Source organism: Scatophagus argus, chromosome 3 (assembly GCF_020382885.2).
Source record: "Scatophagus argus isolate fScaArg1 chromosome 3, fScaArg1.pri, whole genome shotgun sequence".
NCBI classification, from domain to species: domain Eukaryota; kingdom Metazoa; phylum Chordata; class Actinopteri; family Scatophagidae; genus Scatophagus; species Scatophagus argus.
In genome coordinates this window covers 8,100,934-8,121,732 of record NC_058495.1, presented here as the reverse complement: position 1 = coordinate 8,121,732, position 20,799 = coordinate 8,100,934, and the positions used below count along the sequence as shown (strand labels likewise).

Sequence of the window (20,799 nt, the reverse complement as noted above, 5' to 3'; positions counted from 1 at the left end):
CTCCCATGACATACAGTAACAAACAAACAACAAATGGTAATGCCATGCCCTAACATAATTATTAGCATAATTTGCTAGGTAATGTGAACCTGCTTCACTCTGGATCAGTAAATGAGCCAGAAAGCTAGCGTTATGCTAACAAGATTCAAAATCAATACCGCAGCAGGACTATCTAGCTATCCAACCAAGTCAGTGTCCCCAAATCATTCTCAAGATATTCACCAGCAACTGACAGTCAATGTGTGCTTTCGGCTGCTGCCCGAAATAGCGAGTTGAGTAGCAAGTGGGATGTGAGTTCGGAGAGGCAGTGTAGGCTGCCTGCAGCTCACGGCTTGCAATTGCCATCCTGTGGTCAGGATAAGCCAATGAAAGACTGCACTCAGTGAAAACTAAATTGATTAATTAAAAATAAAGATGGATGGATGCCTATCGATTGGACAAAATGGTGGCTGTAGTAATGTCAGTTAAGCCCAGTTCAGACCAAAGATTCATAATGGTGTAAATTGGACTGTCTCAACTCAAGCTGGCTGTTGTTATCACCTGGTCAGGCTTGTCAAGCCAGATTTCAGACATTTGACATATGTCCGAAATCAATGTTTTAACAGCCAATCAGCTCTTAGCAATGTCAGATGTTTAAGTCAGTTATAAACTGTCTGCTGGCCAAAATGGCTTTCATTATATGAGACATTTATAGCAGGGATGTATTTTAAGATTTTCATTGTTGATTAATTTGTTATGTTTTTTTTAATTTTCATTTTTTTCATGAGAAATTGTGAAAAATCATCATTCAAATCATAATTTATTTTCCCAGATCCTAAGTGCAACCATCAGTCCAGACCTTAAAGTTTATTATCATAACGTATATGAATGAAATATTTGATCAGTCATCACATTGGTTGCCAATCGACTAACAAATTCATCAACAATTCATTTCAGCTCCGATACTATATGTGATGTCTAAAATGATTGGCTCAACATCCTACAGGCCCTGTGTTCATCCAAATACAAGCCTGTGATCTGTCAGTTACATTTATAGGGACAGTGTGAACACACCACAGTAAACACAATAAGCCCCTGTCATTGTAAAGCTGTAATGCACTTTATTGCATTGGTTTTCAGTATAACCTCCCTGCCCACTGACCATGAGCAAAACAATGACAGTGACGAATCAGTGATAATGATGCAGATGTTGGAAATGACTGAGGTGTGCTGGTGGTTGTAATAACAGAAGTAAAATAAACATGACTGAAGAACATGATGACTGCGGCAGATGAAATTTAAGACCAAAGAGGAGGTTTAAATGCTTTGTCTTTTAACATAAGCGGAAGTTTTAATTCATGATCACTGAGGGGGAGAATGGGATTCATGGAGGTGTGTGGCTGAATCACTGATAGGACCAAGCGAGATAAAAGCAAAACCCTGTAATGCGCCGTGACACAAGGCTCACATCGAGAGCAGAGAAAAGAAATGGTAGAAATGCTCGTCTGATAAAAAGGCTATGTTTTCTGTCAAATATTAATGACTCCATGAAAGGCTTTACTCATAACGGCAGCTATTCTGAATATCTAAGGGCCCACAGTTACACAGAATAGTGATAAATAACTTCTCCCAGCTCTCACAACTACACCCTTTTTTCTTTTAATAGATGGGTACACAACACACACAGTCATATCTGTCTCTGCCCTCCTCACACACATACAAACAGTGTGTGTGTGCGTGCGTGTGCAAGCTCAGTGTTTGTGCAGCTCTGAATTATTTTTTTACTTTTCCCTTTAACTTCCTGTGAGTCACCAGCGGTGGAGGAAATACTTTACAGCTGTAGCTTTATTTTTATGTGAAAACCTGACTTAATGCACACAGAGAACAAAAGCAGGAATCTGGTACAATGTTTTGCTTCACTTGTAAATTCCTGTGCACCTACTTAATTTGCTTTGCTACTCAATGGTAAAGTGCGGTTATAAAGCTGTTACATAACCTTTGCTTATTTAAGTATGTCATGAGCTGAGAGTGGCTTATGTAACTTTACAAGATGGTATAAATCTGTAGATACTCTGTTCTTTTCACTTATCTAAAATCCAAGATACATCTTTTGTGCTGACGGAAATTGCTCGCAGAGAATCTGTGAGAAAGGATCCTCGATTATCATGCGTAAGATTAGTTTCTCCACAAATCTTTTTTTCTAAACCACAATTAATGTGATGCAGTGCAGCTCTATAGCTGCAAATGTTTCCTGTCAGAAGTGAGATGCAAGGAAAACAGAAATTAAGACATTCTTTTTTCAGATATTCATATTTAATGTTTTCCCTGTCATCACACAAAGAATGAAAAGTCCTTTGATGACAGTAGAGCTTCATGGCTGTTTGTTCATTTGTCATTCACAGAACTGCAGGGAAAGATTAAGGAAATTAGAGACAACTACAGAATTTTACCTAATGATTTGTAAGAATTTTGTTCGAGACCTTCCCTGAGAGTAAACAATGAAATAGTCAAGATAAACCCGTCACTATGATTGCTTCTGGATGAGTGGTTGGAATGCTGCCCCAGGATTACATAACCCGAAGGCATTCAGTCTGATTCACAGATCTAAGAGTATGGTGGAATGGGCTGTTTACCTTTCTCCATTGTAATACATAAACTGACTTTACTTCTGAGTGAGGAACTAGTTACAGATATAAAACATTTATTGTCATGACACCACAGGTGGTCAGATCCTGACTATGGACCTCACCAGTCAGCAACATTGACTGACTGCTATGATTCCTCATAGAGTTTGGTGTGCTGGTGGAGAACAAGTACAGTTAGTAGTCAAAGGTAGTTAGTAATTCCCTTCCATCCATTCCCTTCCTAAGGAAAAAAATATCGTCAGTAAAATATCAAAAATTATTATCAGGGAGCAACATGATTGCTGTCGGTTTGTTTTGGAGTCACAATCACTAAATCCAGAAGAACTCTCATGATAAAGAAAAGAAAAACAAAAGCAATAATTTGCCAGAAGTATGTATGTCTCATCTCGTTGAGGAGTTCTTCTGCTCTGACAGTGAATTTTGGCTTTGAGAATAAAATTTGGCGTTGAAAAAAGAACCTGACCTGAAAAAGGAAACTTTGGCATTGATACAATTGTATTTGAAAAAGTTGTACTGGCACAGAAATATATTTGGCACTAAAAATAAATTTGCATTTTGATGCGTTTATCAATGACAATTTTTTTCTTCATTTTTTTAATGCAATGATTTTTAAAAATTTTTTTTACACTGTCTGTATTTTTTTAGTGTCACTGGTTTTCAGTTTCAACTGTCTTTCAACTTTCTGTCATCACTTGGCATGGTGAGGAGAGGTTTGAGGGGAGGGGCAAAGAGAGTGTGATTTGACATGTGTGTCTGGACCGGTCTGCACCAGAGCCATACACACACACACACACACACATATATGCACACACGCACATACCTAAAAAACAGCTTCCACAATTTTACCTGAAACACCCACACTACAAGTACACTATGCTGAGTCTGCTTCTCTGTTGTGTTGGGGTTTTTTTTAGCTAATTTAATGATAATGTGTAATATAATGACATTTCAATTATGTATATAAAAAGGGATATATAAAATGATGACTGATATACGAGTCTTCATCCTTTTTCAGTTCCAAACAGCTTTGTCGTAACTGCAAGAATAGACATGCATCCAATTCCAAATGGCAGATGATTTGACAGCAGTCAAAGTCTCTGATATGACTACTCCTGGAATACAGAAATGGCTTTCATGAGTTCACTTGAAACTCCCAAAACTTAATCTGTTTTTCTACTGCCATCGTATTTTTTTTTTTACATGAAACTTAATATTACCTATGATAGCTGACATAAGCTAATGTCAGATCTTGTTCCAGCAGACCAGCATAACATCAGTTAAAAGTTAACTTTAAACCAGCCTGATTCTATGTGGAAATACAGCAGCAGAGAGAGACAGACTCCACATACTTGTGGTTTGGGGATTTTAGGTGAAATCATAGAAGCTCTATGCTAGGAATGTATGCATGTTAGAGCCATGTCTGAGGCTCTGGAGCAGATCATAGAGCCAGAGGAGTGTTCTCATATAGATTTAGAACCCATAATGTCTTTGCCCTTTGCCTCAAACTCTTCCTCTCCACCAAAACGATGATAAAAAGTTGGAACTGAAAACCTGTAACTCAAAGATGACAGACATGAAGGAAAAATGAAAAAATACTAAATGAAATTTAAAACCGATCAAAATACCAAAAAATGTTAGAATAAAATAAAATAATTTTATTTTCTGTTTTATTTTTCAGTAGAACATTCAGTGCCAAATGTTTAATTCAGTGCCAATAACTTTTTCAAATATAAATTTTTCGGTGCCAATGTTTCCCTTTTTGGTTAATGTTTTGTTTCCAATGCCAAATTTTATTTTTGATGCCAAAATTCACTGTCACTGTTCTAACTCCATACCGAGTGGCCAGAAAAGCAATTTATGCAATTAAAAAACTCAGTTAAACTATATTCATACATTAAAACTGAATCAGAAAAGTTCTTGTAATATTAAAAATAAATGTCCTTCTACTTCTACTCCACACCAATACTTCTAAAACTGTGTTTTTGTATATTTTTTTAAATTACATTTCTGATTTTATCACCATAATGACTACGTAATAATATTATCATCGTATTTGTTGGGTGGTTCATATGTGGTGAACAGTGCAGTGTTGCTGCATTAAGAGTGAACATCGATGTGCCATGCAGGAACTTGATTTTAGCAGAACTAACACTTGTTGAACTAATGGCTTGTGCTAGGCCACCACATAAATAAATCATTTTGTGGCATTTAATTAGATCTTCCTTAACATGTCTCAGTTTTTTCTCCTCATACTTCATCCTCCTGCCCTTGGCCCTCTAGCTGTCAGAGCAGTCAGGGACATTTTAAATTTTTTTGTATCAGCTTTGTTTGGCTTGCTGCCTGCCCTACAGGTCGGCTAGCCACCAGGAAACTCTAGGCACTCCAGATGGTCAGTACGCTTATGAAAGCAAGTTACCAAGCCCTTTTGAACATCAGGGCACACTACATTTCAAATGACATTTCAGTACTTTAATATTCATATTTACAAATCAAATCTATGTTGCACACAGTGCAGGAAGAGGTAAAGTAGTCACTATTTTAAAACATAATGCAATTTTAGTATGTTTAGTGCTGGATTAATTGATACAATAAACACCATACAGTCAGTCCAGCTATGGTCACTGCTTCCTCTCCTCACTTTTCCAAATCACTAAAGTCACAAGTGCGAGCAAGGGATACTGTAAGGCAGGAAGTTACTGAGTTCTTGCTTCCTGTAGGCTGCCATTAGTTGCATTGGAAACTAAAACAATCACCAAAACTATGTACGAGCTCCTCTGCAGTCTACATTTCTACACCAAATGTGGGACAACAAGGCCTGCACTGTTTTAGAGGCTCCATGTATGAACAATACAGCTTTCTTTTGCCCACATTTAAAAGACAATATTCTTTGCAACCCCTGCTATCCATTATAATCCACTATAAACCTCAGTCATGTATGGATATAGTTGTCTATAATATGGCTATGAAACATCACTACTTCTATTGCAAACTTCGGTATCCTGAAACGTGCTCTAGTTTCCCAGTGGTGTTTACAGTTTGTTCTCCTTTTGAAGACATTTTCCAGTGATTATTAAAAGCACTAAATGTTTGACATGAACCACCTCAATGCACCTCAGTGCACCTCAACGCACGATAAGTTTTAATCACTGTGATACTAAATGTGTTATTTGGGCTATGAGATGTTGTTTTAACCTGACCTGTGTGTACTACTTTGTGATCAGTTCCCATGCTTAGGCTTTCTTCTGCCCATATCACACAAGTAAATACACTCACATACTTGTATAACAGCAGAGAAGTAATTAATATTTGGATATATGTTACATTTTGGATGTTTCTTACAAATGACATTAAATGATTATCAACAGTCGTCTATAGGTTTGTCAATAGGACACTAGTATGAAATCCATATGAAAACTTATATTTCAGAATGTAATGTTGGCATGTAGAAAAGCAGATTTTATAATTGGGCAATATGACACTGTGTGTCAGTATCTGTATGAACAGTTCTCAAACTACTACTCTCTTTTTAAACATACAAATGTTTTAATTAACTAAACTGATTAGAATCAGATTCATGCGTGGGGATATGAGATTGAAAGCAGCGTTTTGCAGATAATATCAAACCCAAATGAACTCAAAGACTATGTCATTTTGAAGATCAATTGTAATTTATAAGAAATCTCATCAAAATATAAACGTTTGTCTTAATCCAAACTAGTATTCTTTTTTAATGGAATCCTGAACATAAAACTATAGCTGAAGTGATTTTTAGCTATTCAGAAAGCTCAAATTTATTGTACAGTAACTCATTCCAGACAACAACAGCTAATGCATAGGAAGTATTATTTTGTGCTTTGTTGGTAACTGTTTTCAGCAGAGTGATTGGCAGCTCAGTCGTTGTCTCTGGTTTTTAAAGGCATTTAAATTATGAAACTGAGCATTCATTATATAGAAAATACAAATCATTTCTATGGCTGTTATTTAGGAGTTTCCTATTTTTTTAGTGAACAAATAAACACAATTTATTTTAAAATGTGGTATTTTTAATCTCAGTAAATGGAACAGATGTTAACAACAGCTTTAGAGAGCAGAGTTGCATGATTCATTAGGTTTATAAAAATGTCCAACATGCTACAGAGCCTCAAATTCCATAGCAGCACAAGGATATGAATGAGAGATTGCAGCTTGTGTCTTTCCTTTCCTCTTGCTCCAACACTGTTCACATTCAAATGACCTCTGAAGGCAGCAAGGAGACCTGCCTGATAGATATTACAGTACTTTGTCCATGTCTTCCATGCGCTAGGCTTCAGTGCCACCCTCCCCCATCATGCAAGCTGACCTTTCATATTTGGTATACCATGTTGGGTAAAGGTCACCACTGTTTTGGCTTCTCTCCACTGGTTTTGTTGTATGATGGGAAATGCCCACAGAGTCTCCGATATATAAATATTTCAGCGTTGCTGTCAAAACCATGCAAAGGGCAAGTAATCATAGTGCATTTTCAGTAAGTCATTTTTTTAGACTTCTAAGTCTACCAGACTGATTACTTTACACCTGAGTATGCAGAGCTATAATGTTGTTAGTTTCTCCTCATTATTTCCATCACTTCTGTTCATACATGATCAGCTTTGTGTTTCTGTGATTTGATGTCTAGGGCATGCAAAGTTTGAAATTAGTTTAAGACCTTATTTACCATGTGTCATGAATTGAAAAATAAAATACTACCGGAGGAAAGCATCACCAGTCCAAAGCACTAAATTATCAAGATATAAATTTATTATTTCCCTTTCGAACACAGATTTATTATCCTTGGTGAGTTTTTTTTCCCCTCAGACTTCACTTTCAATAGAAAGGCATTAAGTTTTCTTAGGTTTGATTTTGCAATCACACAAAGTGCTTTCTGCCAGCTTCCTGTGACAGGTGCAGAAATCTAAACAGCCGATTTGAAACCTGAATACACTCTAAAACCATGTACATTATTTCATTACAGGGGGATTTTATAATAGATGGTAAGACACGTCCCCGTTCCTCTATGCTCAGTGCAGTGTTGAAATGATGTCGACCTTCAACGTATTTCACTCATCTACTGGAATTTTAGACCTTTGTTTCATCACTCTGTCTCTCATTCTGTCATCATCTCTCTCTGTGGTGGTTCTGTTTTAAGACTTGAGAATGTGAAAGGCTCCAGTTAAGCTTCAAATGGTCACCCTCCTCTTCCCAATGAGATGGAAACATTAATCAATTAGGTTGGCCCTTAAAGGATCTGAAGGAGATGAAGCTCCCCTCTTTCTGAAAATGAAATGCCACAGACTTTTAAATCCAGTCAAAGGGCATTTTTCCCAATCTTGCTCTCTTCTTCCCCCCCTCCTCCCTTTCATTCCCCACTCCCTGTTTCATTCATCTTCCCTCCCATCCCCCTCTCATTTCTCATGTGCAACATAAGTAGAAGGTCGGAGAATGAGAGGATGATGAAGCGGAGGGTTTATTCAGGAGTGGAGTGGGAGGATGAGGACTTGATGGGGATGCAAAACCTAGAATTAAAATAATTTTTTGTAGGAAGAAATCTAGGTTAAAAAACATACATTTTCTAATTGTTTTACATCAAACAGGAAGAACATTGTGCTCCCTCCCTTTTATTTTAATATCATGGAAATATGACAATAATTGATTTGGACTTTTTGTGTTCTGGCCAACAGACAAGTCAGAACCCACAAATTATCCATATACTTGACATGTAAATTGTGTAACAAATAATATATAATTTAATAAATGTCACACATCTGTACATGAATAGTAAATATTGTGTGCTGTTGGTTTGCATCTGGTGGAAATGCAACAGCAGCTAATTACTAGTATGAAAAAAGGTCACATGGAGGGTGGAGTGGACTCCATGAATGGCAGTTGTTTCAATGGCTGATTGTCCAAAGGAACAAGAGACAACACAGTTTCATTATTGAAGGTCAGTGGCTAGAAAAGGTTAGCAAAGGTTCACCATTGAACGGCCCTTTGTGGTGCGCCTGCCGTGGCCTCACACAGAATTTATTCACACAAGCTTTGATACAAAAATCAGCTGTGCTTGGGTAAAGAGAAGTGCAAATTCTGCAAAGCATTCTTTGGCATGTGATGGCTGTTATGCTGGAACTGCCATACATTTTAGCTTATTTGCACATTTAAATTCAGTTGATGCTGGGATAGGGAATGTTTCTTGCATGTGAAATGTCTGTTTTATTACAGATTTTCGTGTACAGTACATCTTTACTCACCATGTGCAACTGAGCACACTGAAGTTAAAATCTTTGTAAGATAAGATCTTTATTGTCACTGTGCATGTACAATGAAGCAAACCTCCAGGTGCCTACAGGATATATACATAAATACAAATATAAATCTAAAAAAAGAATCTAGAAAAGTACACATAAGAAAAATTAGTGCAACTCTGTGAATTTACAACAATTAAGCTGTATTGCTGAAATAACATATGCAAATATGATCTCATATAGCAGCAAATAAAAATCACTGCAGGTCAGTAACACTCAGTTTAAGTCAAAAATGGGGTCTTTTGTAAGGTTTTGGGAAGTGTATCAGTTTTTGCTGTCTAGATGTCTGGAACCATTTTATGCCCCATTAACCCAGAATTGTACTCCAAACCCAAACACTGTCATGTCATCATTTCCATTGTTTGTCTTTACAATACTTTCCGAATCTTATTTAAAATCACTTTCTTGTCTTCCGGTTATGATCACGGCGGTTTTGAACAAAAAAGAAATCACTGACATGCACTGTTGAGGAGGGACAGCCCAACACACCGAGCTGAATTGTTTTTCATTCACCATATTTTGGTAGTTAGAGACAAGCGGAAATGTAAAAGTGAAAAATTAAATACCAGAGTACCAGTCTGATGGAGCTTAAATTGACATAAAGTGAAATTCATCACAAGAGAACCGAAGGCAAAGTCATTTATAAAGGCAAATACAAAGCATTTTTACAAGCTGCTCTACCACAAGGTGCATCAGAGCCCACAAACCAAAGCAGAGGTGAGTCTTTTCAGCATAATCAGATTCCATGATTTTCATTTTTTCCACAGACGTGCAGCTTCTGTGTAATACAGCAAAAACTGTGTGATCTTCAATGTAAATTAAGGTCATTATTGAGTCATCTCTCTGCTTAGTGGACCTATTGAACCATTTCCTGTTTATCATTGCTTTACTGTTTGCTTTTTTCAGGACAGCCTTATATGGAATTGCTAGCAGCAGGCCAAAGCAATGCTTTTAGAACGTTTACATTGGTGCTAAATTAAATCAGAGAGAAAGATAGTAACATTTAGGACTTCAAATTTGGGTTGAATGGAAAACAACTTTGAGCAACATCCGTGTGGAAAATCACCATGTGCTGCTGTGATGTTATCAAGGAAAGTACTCAACCTCTAAAACTACAGGCAAAAATCTGACCTAAAACCTGGAAGCTTTGACCTGTTTTACAAAAGATAAGCATTAATATTTTAAACAAAAAGACCAACCCTGAAAGTCCTGTGGTGTCTGACGAAACTGCACCTTGACAACTTCACTTCCCATAACTAGTGGGGAACTGAGGGTCTTATTATAGTGACATTAAATAACACTTGCATAACTCTGGTTATTTGTTACAGATGAGAGAGTAGGCTAATGTGTATTCTCTCGTGTGGAGGAGGAAGAGGAGATCACTTAAGAAACACTGAATTAGTGCACAGTAGGACCCCTGAAATAAACAGTGTGTGGAGAATATAGTCTTCATAGTTTTCTTAGACTTTGTACCAAGAAGAAACAACCAAATTCTTCTTCTTTAAAGGTGCAATTTGTAAGATATGGGCATATTTTTGATTTAAACATTCCAAAAATAAATTAACATTAACAACTGGATGTGAACAAGTAACAGTTTTGATGTTATGTCAATGACATGCAGTGTGTATTGTGCTGTGCTAACCAGTTTGCCTCTGCCCATCCTGTCTCATAGTCCCCTCTGGTTTCATCTGAAACTTAACTTTGACTGAAATATCTCAACACCTACAGGGATAAATCTCACTGACCCTAGAGATCACCTGGATTTTTCTATAGCTCCACCATGAGGTTCATCATTTTAAGTGAAATGTCTCGACAACTGTTGGATGGATTGCGGTGAAATTTGAGTCAGTCAACCCTGTTCTGCAATGGATACACTTTTAAAACTTTGGGGATCCTCTGGCTTTTCATCTAACACCATCTTCCAGGTCAACCTTTTAATTTGCCCCTCTAATAAACTGACATCACCACCAGCCTCAGTTACACTTTGTACAGCATTTTGTGCTACTCACCTAATGATAGCATGCTAGCTTGCTAAGCTAAGATGGTAACCATGGTCAACATACCTGCTAAACATCAGCTTATTGACATAGTCCTTATGACAATGTTAGCATGCTGATGTTTAGCTCAAAACACAATTTCAACTCAGTACAGCCTCACAGAGCTGCTAGCATGGCTGCGCACTCATCTTTTAGTGTTGTTAAAATTATCAGAATGTGTTCACTGTCAGTGGCTGACAGTCACATTACCATGCAAACTTTTATTGTAACACTATTTCAAAGCTTTTTATTTGAAGTGTATATCTATAATATACTTTATGTATGTTTCCACACATTCACATGCTGCTATAATGTTGCAAGTTGAAGAAAGTTACAAGCAAGCAATTGCTGTAAAAAATGAAACAAGGGAAATGCAGTAAAACATCTCGGTGTGATAAACGCACTTGTTGATTATATATAGATGCAGAGCAGAAGGGTAAAAGCAAAAAATGAACAAAAGGCCGATAGCTATGTCTTGAGATAAGATAAGATAAGATAAGATAAGACAAGACAAGACAAGATAAGATAATCCTTTATTAGTCCCATTACTGGGAAATTTACAGTGTTACAGCAGCAACAGGATGTAGAGGGTGCAAAGCATGCAAGAATAAGGGAAGGATGAGCATTCAAAAAGAATAAATACATGCATTTTTTTTTTTATTCTAAAAGGCAGAATGATTTAATTTGTGTTGTTTATCACATTTTGGTAATCAGTGCACATTTCCATGTTGAAGAAGAATTGACAGCTCACTTAAATGCAAGACAAAATTTGAGGGCCAGTGTGAAAGAAAATGTTTCACTATTTGTCTTGTGCCACTCTCTGAAAACATTTTGCTCTACCTGGAAACTGCGCACCCGTTTCACTAAAACTCATGTTTTTCTCTCCAAGGCCAAGTGCTCCCATACAAGCATAAAGCAATTAGCCTGCTGAACATAAACTGAGTACCTTTGCTAAAGAAACAAACATTTTTGAACGCTTGAAGTCGCCACTCCAAGAGGTTATCTTTCTATTAAAGGAAAATTATCAATTTTCAAAACATAAGACCACTGACGCTTGAAAGAAGTTATAAAAGCAGTACTGCTGACATCATCTACATACCGGCAGGGTTGTAACCCTTAATGGAAAATATTGTTTGATATTTTCCTCCCATTTCCTGGTGCTAGCAGGAGCTTTTACCAAGGCAATAAAAAGTGTTTGTTCTGCTAATTGCACTTACTGGATGAATGTATTTCAACACGATATAGTAGACGGTGTGATTCACATCCTACGTTGGAAAAAACTACTCTTGAATGTTACACATATTTAAAGTTGCGTGACTTTGACTTTTCTCTCCCTGTGTCATCTCCCCTTTATTTACATGTTACACCAGTTTACCAGTCCCTGCTTGTCTTCACCTGAAAACCAATTCCACCCCATCTTCACAGACATCTTTCTCACGCTTCCACCTTTCTCTGTTTTTTTCTTTTACAAAATTTATTCCATCCCCCTTTTTATCAACCATCTTTCCTTGAGAATGATTTTTGATCTGTCTGGCTAATACTTGATGTTGCACAGTGATGCAGCATTAAAAAAACTACATTCCTACATTCCCATGACTCATGAAAGCTAAATCTTTGCACTGCCCTATATCTTATGCTGTAACATTGAGAGGCAATGTGAGACAGAGGGAACAAGTGACAGTAAAGTGACAGACAGGCAGAGAAGAATCAGACAGACAGCGACGCAGAGGTACAGAATGAGGAGAAACCGGCGTCTTTGTGACAGTTAACCTTATGAGCTTGGAGTCAGGACAGCCTGAGCTGGCAGCTGATGGCAGACTGCCACAGCAAGCCCCTGGTGTGACCCATCTGTGCCTGGTATTAAAGCATGCTCACACCCCAGGGCCAGAGCCACCATGCAGCATAATAGCTATGCGGACATAGACACAGTCCTGAGGGGGCCAACAAGTCGCCCACTGGGATGACAATAGCAGCTTGGTTAACACAAACACACACACTCACACTTGCGCAAAAACTCCCACACATGCACCAAAAGCACAGAAAAACAAGAAATACACACATTGGTTGGAACATTCAACTTACATGTTGCTCTGCCTTGCAAAAACACACTAATGACATTTTCCTACACGTATGAGTGGGCACATCACACTACTCCACCCTAATCTTAAAAACAGTGTGATACACAATTGGCAGTGAGTGATGTTTTTTCCCCCTCTCTGCACCTATTTGAAGCTCTGGTTGGACATTGTTCAGAGTTTACATCCTGTTGTGTCGACCGCTGTGTGAGTATGTTTTGTCCAGGTGTGTGTAAATGCGATTTGTGTCTGCATGTGTGTGTGTAAGGGTCAAAGCCGAAGTACTGTAGCAATGTAGATTATATCAGGTAGCATGAGAATTTCATGTGATGTGAATGATTCCAGTGCGGTGTCTTAAAAGGAACAAAAACAAATAACAAAACACATATTTATGCACTTTTTAAAAAATATTTATTTCTATATTCTGGGAATACTATTTCTAATAATACTCCTTGGCCTTTAGACTTCTAATCTTGGTTGGAGCAACTGCAACAACCCAATTTCCCCCAGGGATCAATAAAGTATTTCTGATTCTGACTTATGAAAATATGATTAATATTTTTCCTTTTGCTATTACAGCCTATTAAGCCCTATAGCCTTGCTGTTTGATGACCACCAACAAGATGTTATTTTACTGGCATTACTGCCACTACATGACAAATATTCAGTATATAATACTTGTGTTATTCTTCACTGACTCTCTGCTGTGTCCCTCCTATTCAGTAGCTGTGTTAATGGACATCCATGACAGTGCAGTCAGTGACATTATAAAGAAACACAAGGATAATTCTGACAACGAGGGCTGCAGAGGTTTATTGGCATTTGGGATTTAATTTGTCTGGAATATAATGAGCTAATGTTGCTGTAAGCAGCTTGAGTCCAGATTTTTTTTTCTTACACAGATTTTGAGTTACAAAACCATTTTTCCATATTATATAATAACAAGACATGATATATAACTTATGTGATTTTTCCAACACAAATTGGGGTTTTACTCTGTATGCTTTAAATGTACTTTGCAAATACTCACATACAATTAAATGCAGGGTTTTGTTTGTAATTGAGTATTACTACAGTGTTGTACTGCTACTTTCACCGGAGGAAAGATTTGAACAGGCATTCTCCTTCAATTACAGGATGTGGACACATACATTCATGTTCAGTTTAAAAGCACTTTAATGTCAGGGGAGTTGTAGAACCAGTAGGTGTGTTAGGACTTGGTTCTGATCTTGACTCGGAAACAAACAAGTGGGACACCAACTATGTGATGATAGATCTTTAAATCAGATTTACTAGACTCCAAACAGAGCTAAATCAATTAGAGTTAGGATTGTAATGCAAAGGCTGTGTCTAAACAGGACCTCAGATTAACAGGACTCATTCTCAACTACACCCCTCTGTGTGACCGGTAGAGGTCGTAGCATAGCAGTCTCTCCGTGGACGGGAACGCATGGATGTATCCGAGCGCTTCCACATGACAAAGCTACAGTGCGCGTGGAAACCAGGGACGGAGCACGGGCGTTTTTGGAGAAACTCTCGACAAAACCATTTCTGCATCTTCATCTGCAGCACGTCTCGTTGTCAAACAACTTCAGTGATCGTTTTCCTGTTTGTTTTCTGTGACTACTGAGACGGACAGCTCTCCCTCTCTTTCTGCGTCTCTCCAAGTGAACTTTATAGGGATGTTATATCAGAGCATCACCGTGCTGAAATCCCAGATAGTGCTGAACTAAGTGCAGGGCCATTGTGAAGAGGAAACGACAGGAGAGACTCGGTCCTCCTTTTCTTCTCTTCTTTCTCTTTTGTACGACTACTACTACGACTACTTTTTACTCGTTTTAGTGTGTGTGTGTGTGTGTGTGTGTGTGTGTGTGCAGGAGAGAGCGAGAGAGAGAGAAAGGGAGGGAGAGCGCGCAAGAGAGAGTGAGAGAAGTCGCACCGGTTTGTTGGAGCTACGCTTTCATGCCGTCAGTCTTGCGGACTCTGAGATGGACGTCAGATTTTATCCAGCTCCCCCTTCAAGCGTGGGTTCATGTACGTTACCTACTGATTCCGGTTTGGACTATTACCACTCCAACAAGGTAACAATTATCTTTACTTTACGAGCTTACAGTCGCTCCCATCTGCAGCCTTCGGTGTGATGATGCACGCGTGCACAAATACATTAGTTACACATGGTGGCCCATACACGTATATATATATATATATATATGGGACCCGGCGCAATTAGGAAGAACATTAGTGCCAAGTGCCGCACTTTTAGTGAATTATATCGAAACGATTCCATTAGCTGCATTAGCACTGAACTTTGTTGGATTTCTGATGTGCACGGTCTTTTAAACTCTGCAGAAAATCAGACAAGACACCTGCTCTTGGCTCCCGCAGGTTCTCCATTTATTCAAATTTGCAAATGCGTTCATGTGTATACAATTTTGGAGTAGGCTGACTCGTACCGTAGCTGTCCTGCATGAGTTGGAGCGCACCACTCTCTTCAGAGCACTGCAAATACTGTAAAAATTGTTGCCTGATTAATTTAAACCCTGCCGACCTGACTGCGGAAACACACTGGTCCACACGGGGCCATATGGGTCAGTGCACAATTAGTCCAACTAACAACTATCAAGGTAGCGTTTAAATGTGATGCATGTAATGGCTCGGGGCCATTTGAGATGCTCTGAGGTGTGTATCGTGCAGCTTGGAACAGACCAGTCTGCGTATTCTTCTGCTTCATTTGCCTCATTGCTGGATAAAAAAAGTGTTTCCATGAAGAATACAGAAGCTTATTCTCACGCGCTTGGCTCTCAACGCCTTTTTGCGCTGTTAGAACGCACATAATAAGTTTTTAAGAAGTAATTATTCATCAGCGATCTGTAAAAACAAATAGATAAATAAAAAATTAAAAATTCTAAAGGATGAAATATTTTCAATTATAAATTAACCTTTGTGCTCATATCAACAGCAAGAATTTACGAATTGCACAAGCGATTTTACGCACGAAATCGGATCTAGTATTAACCTCTTTCTGACACTTACATTGTTAAAGTGAAGTGGGAATAAATGTCATAAGCTACAAACTGTCAAGCTTTTATTCAAACGAAAGTGCTGCAAAATCAGTTTGCATCGGCATCATTTTCAAGCTAACTATTGTCAAGTTTTCTGAATTGTGCATTTATAGATATTTGTGTTGATGGAGCATCGTTTTCACCGCTCCAGTCTTTCCTTGTTGTGTACAGTGGTGCTGGCAGATTGCTTAGGCCGACTGATAAAGGTTTTGCATTTAGACAAATGACAAGTGTACAGACCTGCCAAATAGTCAAAGATTGCATGCAACAAGCAACTAGCTTTTTTTCATGTCCTCAAGGTAAAACTTGTGTAAGCGTTTGTCAGAGCTAGAAGAGGGCAATATACCTACCGCCATCCAAAGAGGTTTGCTTGCCTTAGCACCTGGATGAGAGCCAGCAGCCAGTTAACATTTGCTGATGACAAAGTGAAACATTACAGTACAGTACAATATTTGAATTGTTAATCTCTGTGTTCCTACACACAGTCACCTGTATGTATACATGAACAACACACTCAGTGAGCTGCACACACAGACACTCTCTCTTGCAGAGTGGTTTGAATTACAATGAATTATACGAGTGCTTCACAAAAACTACAGTCATTCCTTTAAAGCTAAATACTTAAACATCAACTTCAACCCTTTAACTCTAACATAAACTGATCCTAGGTCTGGAGTTAACCTCAAACCATCCATAAAATAAATTACCCTGCGAATCTAGTGAGGACTCTCAGATAGAATTGTTTTTGTAATAATTCTGCCCATGTGACACCATGCATTTTTGGTCCGAAGGAACCTTTTCATAGTTCTAAATCCCACCAGACTCCCTTTTCTTTTTGGATCCACACTGCAAGAACTAGGAATGATGGTAGTCCTTAGAACTTTTTTAGCTCCTACTTCAGCATAGGTACTCTCCCAACACAAGTGGAACCTTGAGTGATGTATGTATATGATGACTGGTCCAGACATGAATGTACATTGATTTGCTGAGCACATGAGCCAGTGGAGCACTGTCAACCCCCATTTGTAAAACCATGTGTGAAAATTAGCCTGGTAAACAAGAGGTAGTAATAATGCCCTTAAAAAACATCTGACAAATGGCTGTTGTTGTTTTATGTTGTGCAGAAATGATGTTGCTATACCAAAGCGCTGGCTGGCAACTTCAGCATTGCTATTGGCCTTGTGAATGCAAACAGAAGAGATGCTCTTGAAAGTATGCAGTTCTCTGAAGCAGAACTCCAGGTCCGAAAACTCCTAACAGTGTTCACACGTGTTTGCTAGTGTGTGTATAACTAGATCCGTCTCGTGCACGCAGGCATACATAGCCACAATAGTTGCAGATGTATATTTAAGATCACAGTGAGACGTGACTGTCTGACCCAGGACATGTCTTACGGGCAGTGTTAACACAATCAACTGTACTAGTTTACATGATTCTGCGAGTACGGAGGTCGCTGGCCCGGTAGGAAGCAGGTTTGGGTTTCAAGGACAGAATTGTATAACATTGTCACTATGAAAGTAGCAGCTGTGACTAAGATGTTAAGTGGCATATTGTCTGTGCTGTGCTGCTGCTACTACACGTAGGGAGCTTTATAAGACAGTTTAGAAATAGTTCATTTTAATGGCAGTTTAATTTCAGGGGCAGGATGGAGTTGACCTGCTGGTGTAGCGCAGTGTTAGCAGTGCCCCAGTGGGTTAATGCTACCTCACCTGCAGGTGTTAGCTTGCAAAGATGATAAAAAAAAAGCCTTTGCATAGTTAGTTATAGCTATTGCATGCTTCACAGGAAATTGAAAAGAAGATTGAAGAAGATGTGTTATGCATTACTGTACAGTATTAAAGACATCAACCAGGAAGTGAGCATAATACTAAGTGGGACAGATGCAAAAGCCGATCACTCCCTGTTCTTGTAGTGTAAACTCAAACACACTTTTAGGTTTTGTGAGAATATTGTTTGCATGTGTGTGTATGTGCATGTGCTTGGACCTGCAGTCACTCTGTTTTCTACCTGAATTAAGGAATGTAAAGAATGTGAAAGCTGAAACTGGTTCGAGCTGATTGGCCGCATTGACACTGACGATTGGTTGAAGCGTGCAATGGGCAAATATGGATCACACTGACAGGATAAGTCAATGCCACAAATCTATGAATGCACTTGACCTCCGATTTGAAGCAATGTGTTTCTTGTACCAGTAATTAGACATTAAACATCCACATAATACGGTATATAACAATCATGAGTGCTGATTGGTGATTAAGTCTGATGTACTTTGATTTCCTTTTTCAAACCAAAATTCGTGGTCAAAACACAAAATGATAAGGAGATAATCTAAGACAAAAACACCATTGTGCCCCTCTACATTTCATTGTAAATTCCTTGACCTGTGCGTCCACGTTTCAGAACAACACAAAGAGCAGCACATGAGAGAAGCATCGATTTGTATTTTGCGATGAACCCCACGGCTCTGTTGCTCTCCTCAACTCCATGCAACTTGCATTGTCCTGCACTGTGAGTCATCTTTACTTTTCGCCCAAGATTTCTCCTAATCTTTTTGAAGCCTCTCTGTATCTTTCCTCACTGAGTGGGAGGCTTGTTTGTTCAGCGTACACTCAGCTGTGTATACCAGCGCTGAAGGCCACTTCTTCGCAAATGCCTGTTTTAGCAGGAGACTATTTGTCAAATGCATTATGACTTGTGCATACCCCAAGGCAGAATCACTCTGGTGAAATGAAGTTGGATAGATTACTGTTCCACTTTCTCCTCATCCCTCTTCCCTCTAACAGCACAGTGCCCAAGAGAGAGGCTCTCATGTAATTATACTGTAGTTATACTGTAGGTTTATAATCCAATGGTTTGCAGATGTTATTCTTTACATAGCTGCAGTCTGTTCCAAGTAACTGTACGTTATTTATATATGCTGAACCCATTTCCACTGCAGTGCGGAGCAAACACTTTATTGATAAACACTTTGTGCAGTGCAAGTACTTACAGAAGTGATATCTCAAGTAAAGCATGGCCATGTGTGAGTGTAGGGTGAAGGACTGTATGCGGGCAAGTGTGTGTGCAATGCATATCTAATTGCTAATATAACTTGAGGTGAGATGTATGAAACATGTTCGACAAGATAAACCTTCATTTATACATTGATCCAGGCTTTCCCACATTTTCTACTTTGTAATGCTTCGTTGTACATCTTTATATGAGTGCAAGTAACAAGCAGTTGACAATTGTCCACCCAAAGAAGCAATGAGGCCAGCTTTTGCAGAGCACGTACCATCCCTTGTCAAGTTGACTGTTCCATTTTCGCCACTGCAAATCACTGTATTAGTCATGGGGTACTTCAAAGTATGGACAGGCAAAAATATTTTCCATGTTGAATTCTCAGAATTTGTGTGTGTGTGTGTTTTTTTTTTCCTCTTCAACTCATGACCGTAATAGAAACAGAAAAAGAAAGAGTTATTCCAGCAGTACCTCATTCTGTACACAGAGAAAAGTTAATTACATGGAGGCAAGCATTCTTGGGTCGACAGTGTGGACTTGGGGGTTTTTCATTGTGCCCATTCATAACATTCTGCTGACTGGCCAGTCCGAGTTGCAATATCCCAACCGTCCTCACTGGGAAAATGTTAACCCATGCATGGCTCTAATGCACAGCAGAGGGAGAAAAACACAGTCTGAAGCTGCTGGAACTGGGAATACTCAGAGTGGCAAGTTTATTGTTCTAATACAGTTCCAGGCGGTTAACTCAGTGTAAATAACAGATAACATAAAATAGAGTCATGGAATGGGCATTATGTTTTTTGTAATTATAAAACCCCTCAGACAGTGTTGTTGTGAAGTTATTTTTTGGTCTAACTACTTCCTGGCCATTATTCATAATCAAGTCTTTCTGTCTCCCAACTTCTCCCCCTCTCTCTGTCGAACTTCTTCTCTCATTTACGTACCTTCCCAGCAGCAATGTCAAAAGGTTATGGAGGGAAGCCGGATCGCCGGGGGCTGATTGTGTCTTTGAGTTAATGATAAGTAGCTACAGTGTTATTCTCTGGAGCAGTGGGGTTTAGATTGTGCTCGGCGCACAGACCATTACAGTAGGAGAAAACTACGTTTATGAACACTTTTTTCTCACTTGTTCAAAACACAAGACAGGAAAATACAGAACTTTGTTGAGTACATTTTTGAAAAGAATAAGATGGATAAATATGTGGATAAGTAAGTTGCACACAAAACCTCACGTTCCTCGTAATCTGTTTATGGTTATTCACCCATGTTACTGCATAGTCACAACAAAGAAAAAACACACACATACACTGATCCCACCACATCAGTGATACTATATTTTTCTTTTATCTTTAATTCTGCAGCTACCCCTACATGGGATTTCATGAGGTATCTAAGAACAGAGCGGACTGTTTAGAGAACAGGCGGAGAGAATAGAATACAGTCCATAACAGGGATTTACCACCACAGACTTCAGTTTAACCTACAGGACAATGAAGGTGACAAAGCCTCAACCGGACTCTGCTGCACTCTCGATGCTGTGCTCTGTACTTTATAATCTAGACCAGACATGACTCAGAGCTACTAGAGGTGTTAAGAGGGTCATAAGTCATGTATGGCTGAAAATAGATAGTATAGTTTATCCTGCCTGGTTAGCTACTTAATCACCTAGGTCCATAGAAACAGGC

The 20,799-nt window shown here is 38.7% G+C and overlaps 1 protein-coding gene across 2 annotated transcripts in view; it reads left to right on the top strand.

The window, feature by feature from the left end:
* Positions 1–14,483: 14,483 nt before the first annotated feature.
* The window catches only part of tox2 (TOX high mobility group box family member 2), a 91,995-nt gene continuing 85,679 nt past the window's right edge, over positions 14,484–20,799 (top strand). Inside the window, exon 1 of one of the 2 annotated variants that reach the window (XM_046383187.1) lies at positions 14,484–15,133. In XM_046383187.1, the coding sequence (XP_046239143.1) occupies positions 15,041–15,133 (93 nt within the window). In that variant the 5' untranslated portion in view covers positions 14,484–15,040. The remainder of the gene's footprint in view (positions 15,134–20,799) is intronic. The other variant, XM_046383188.1, reaches the window with a different exon arrangement.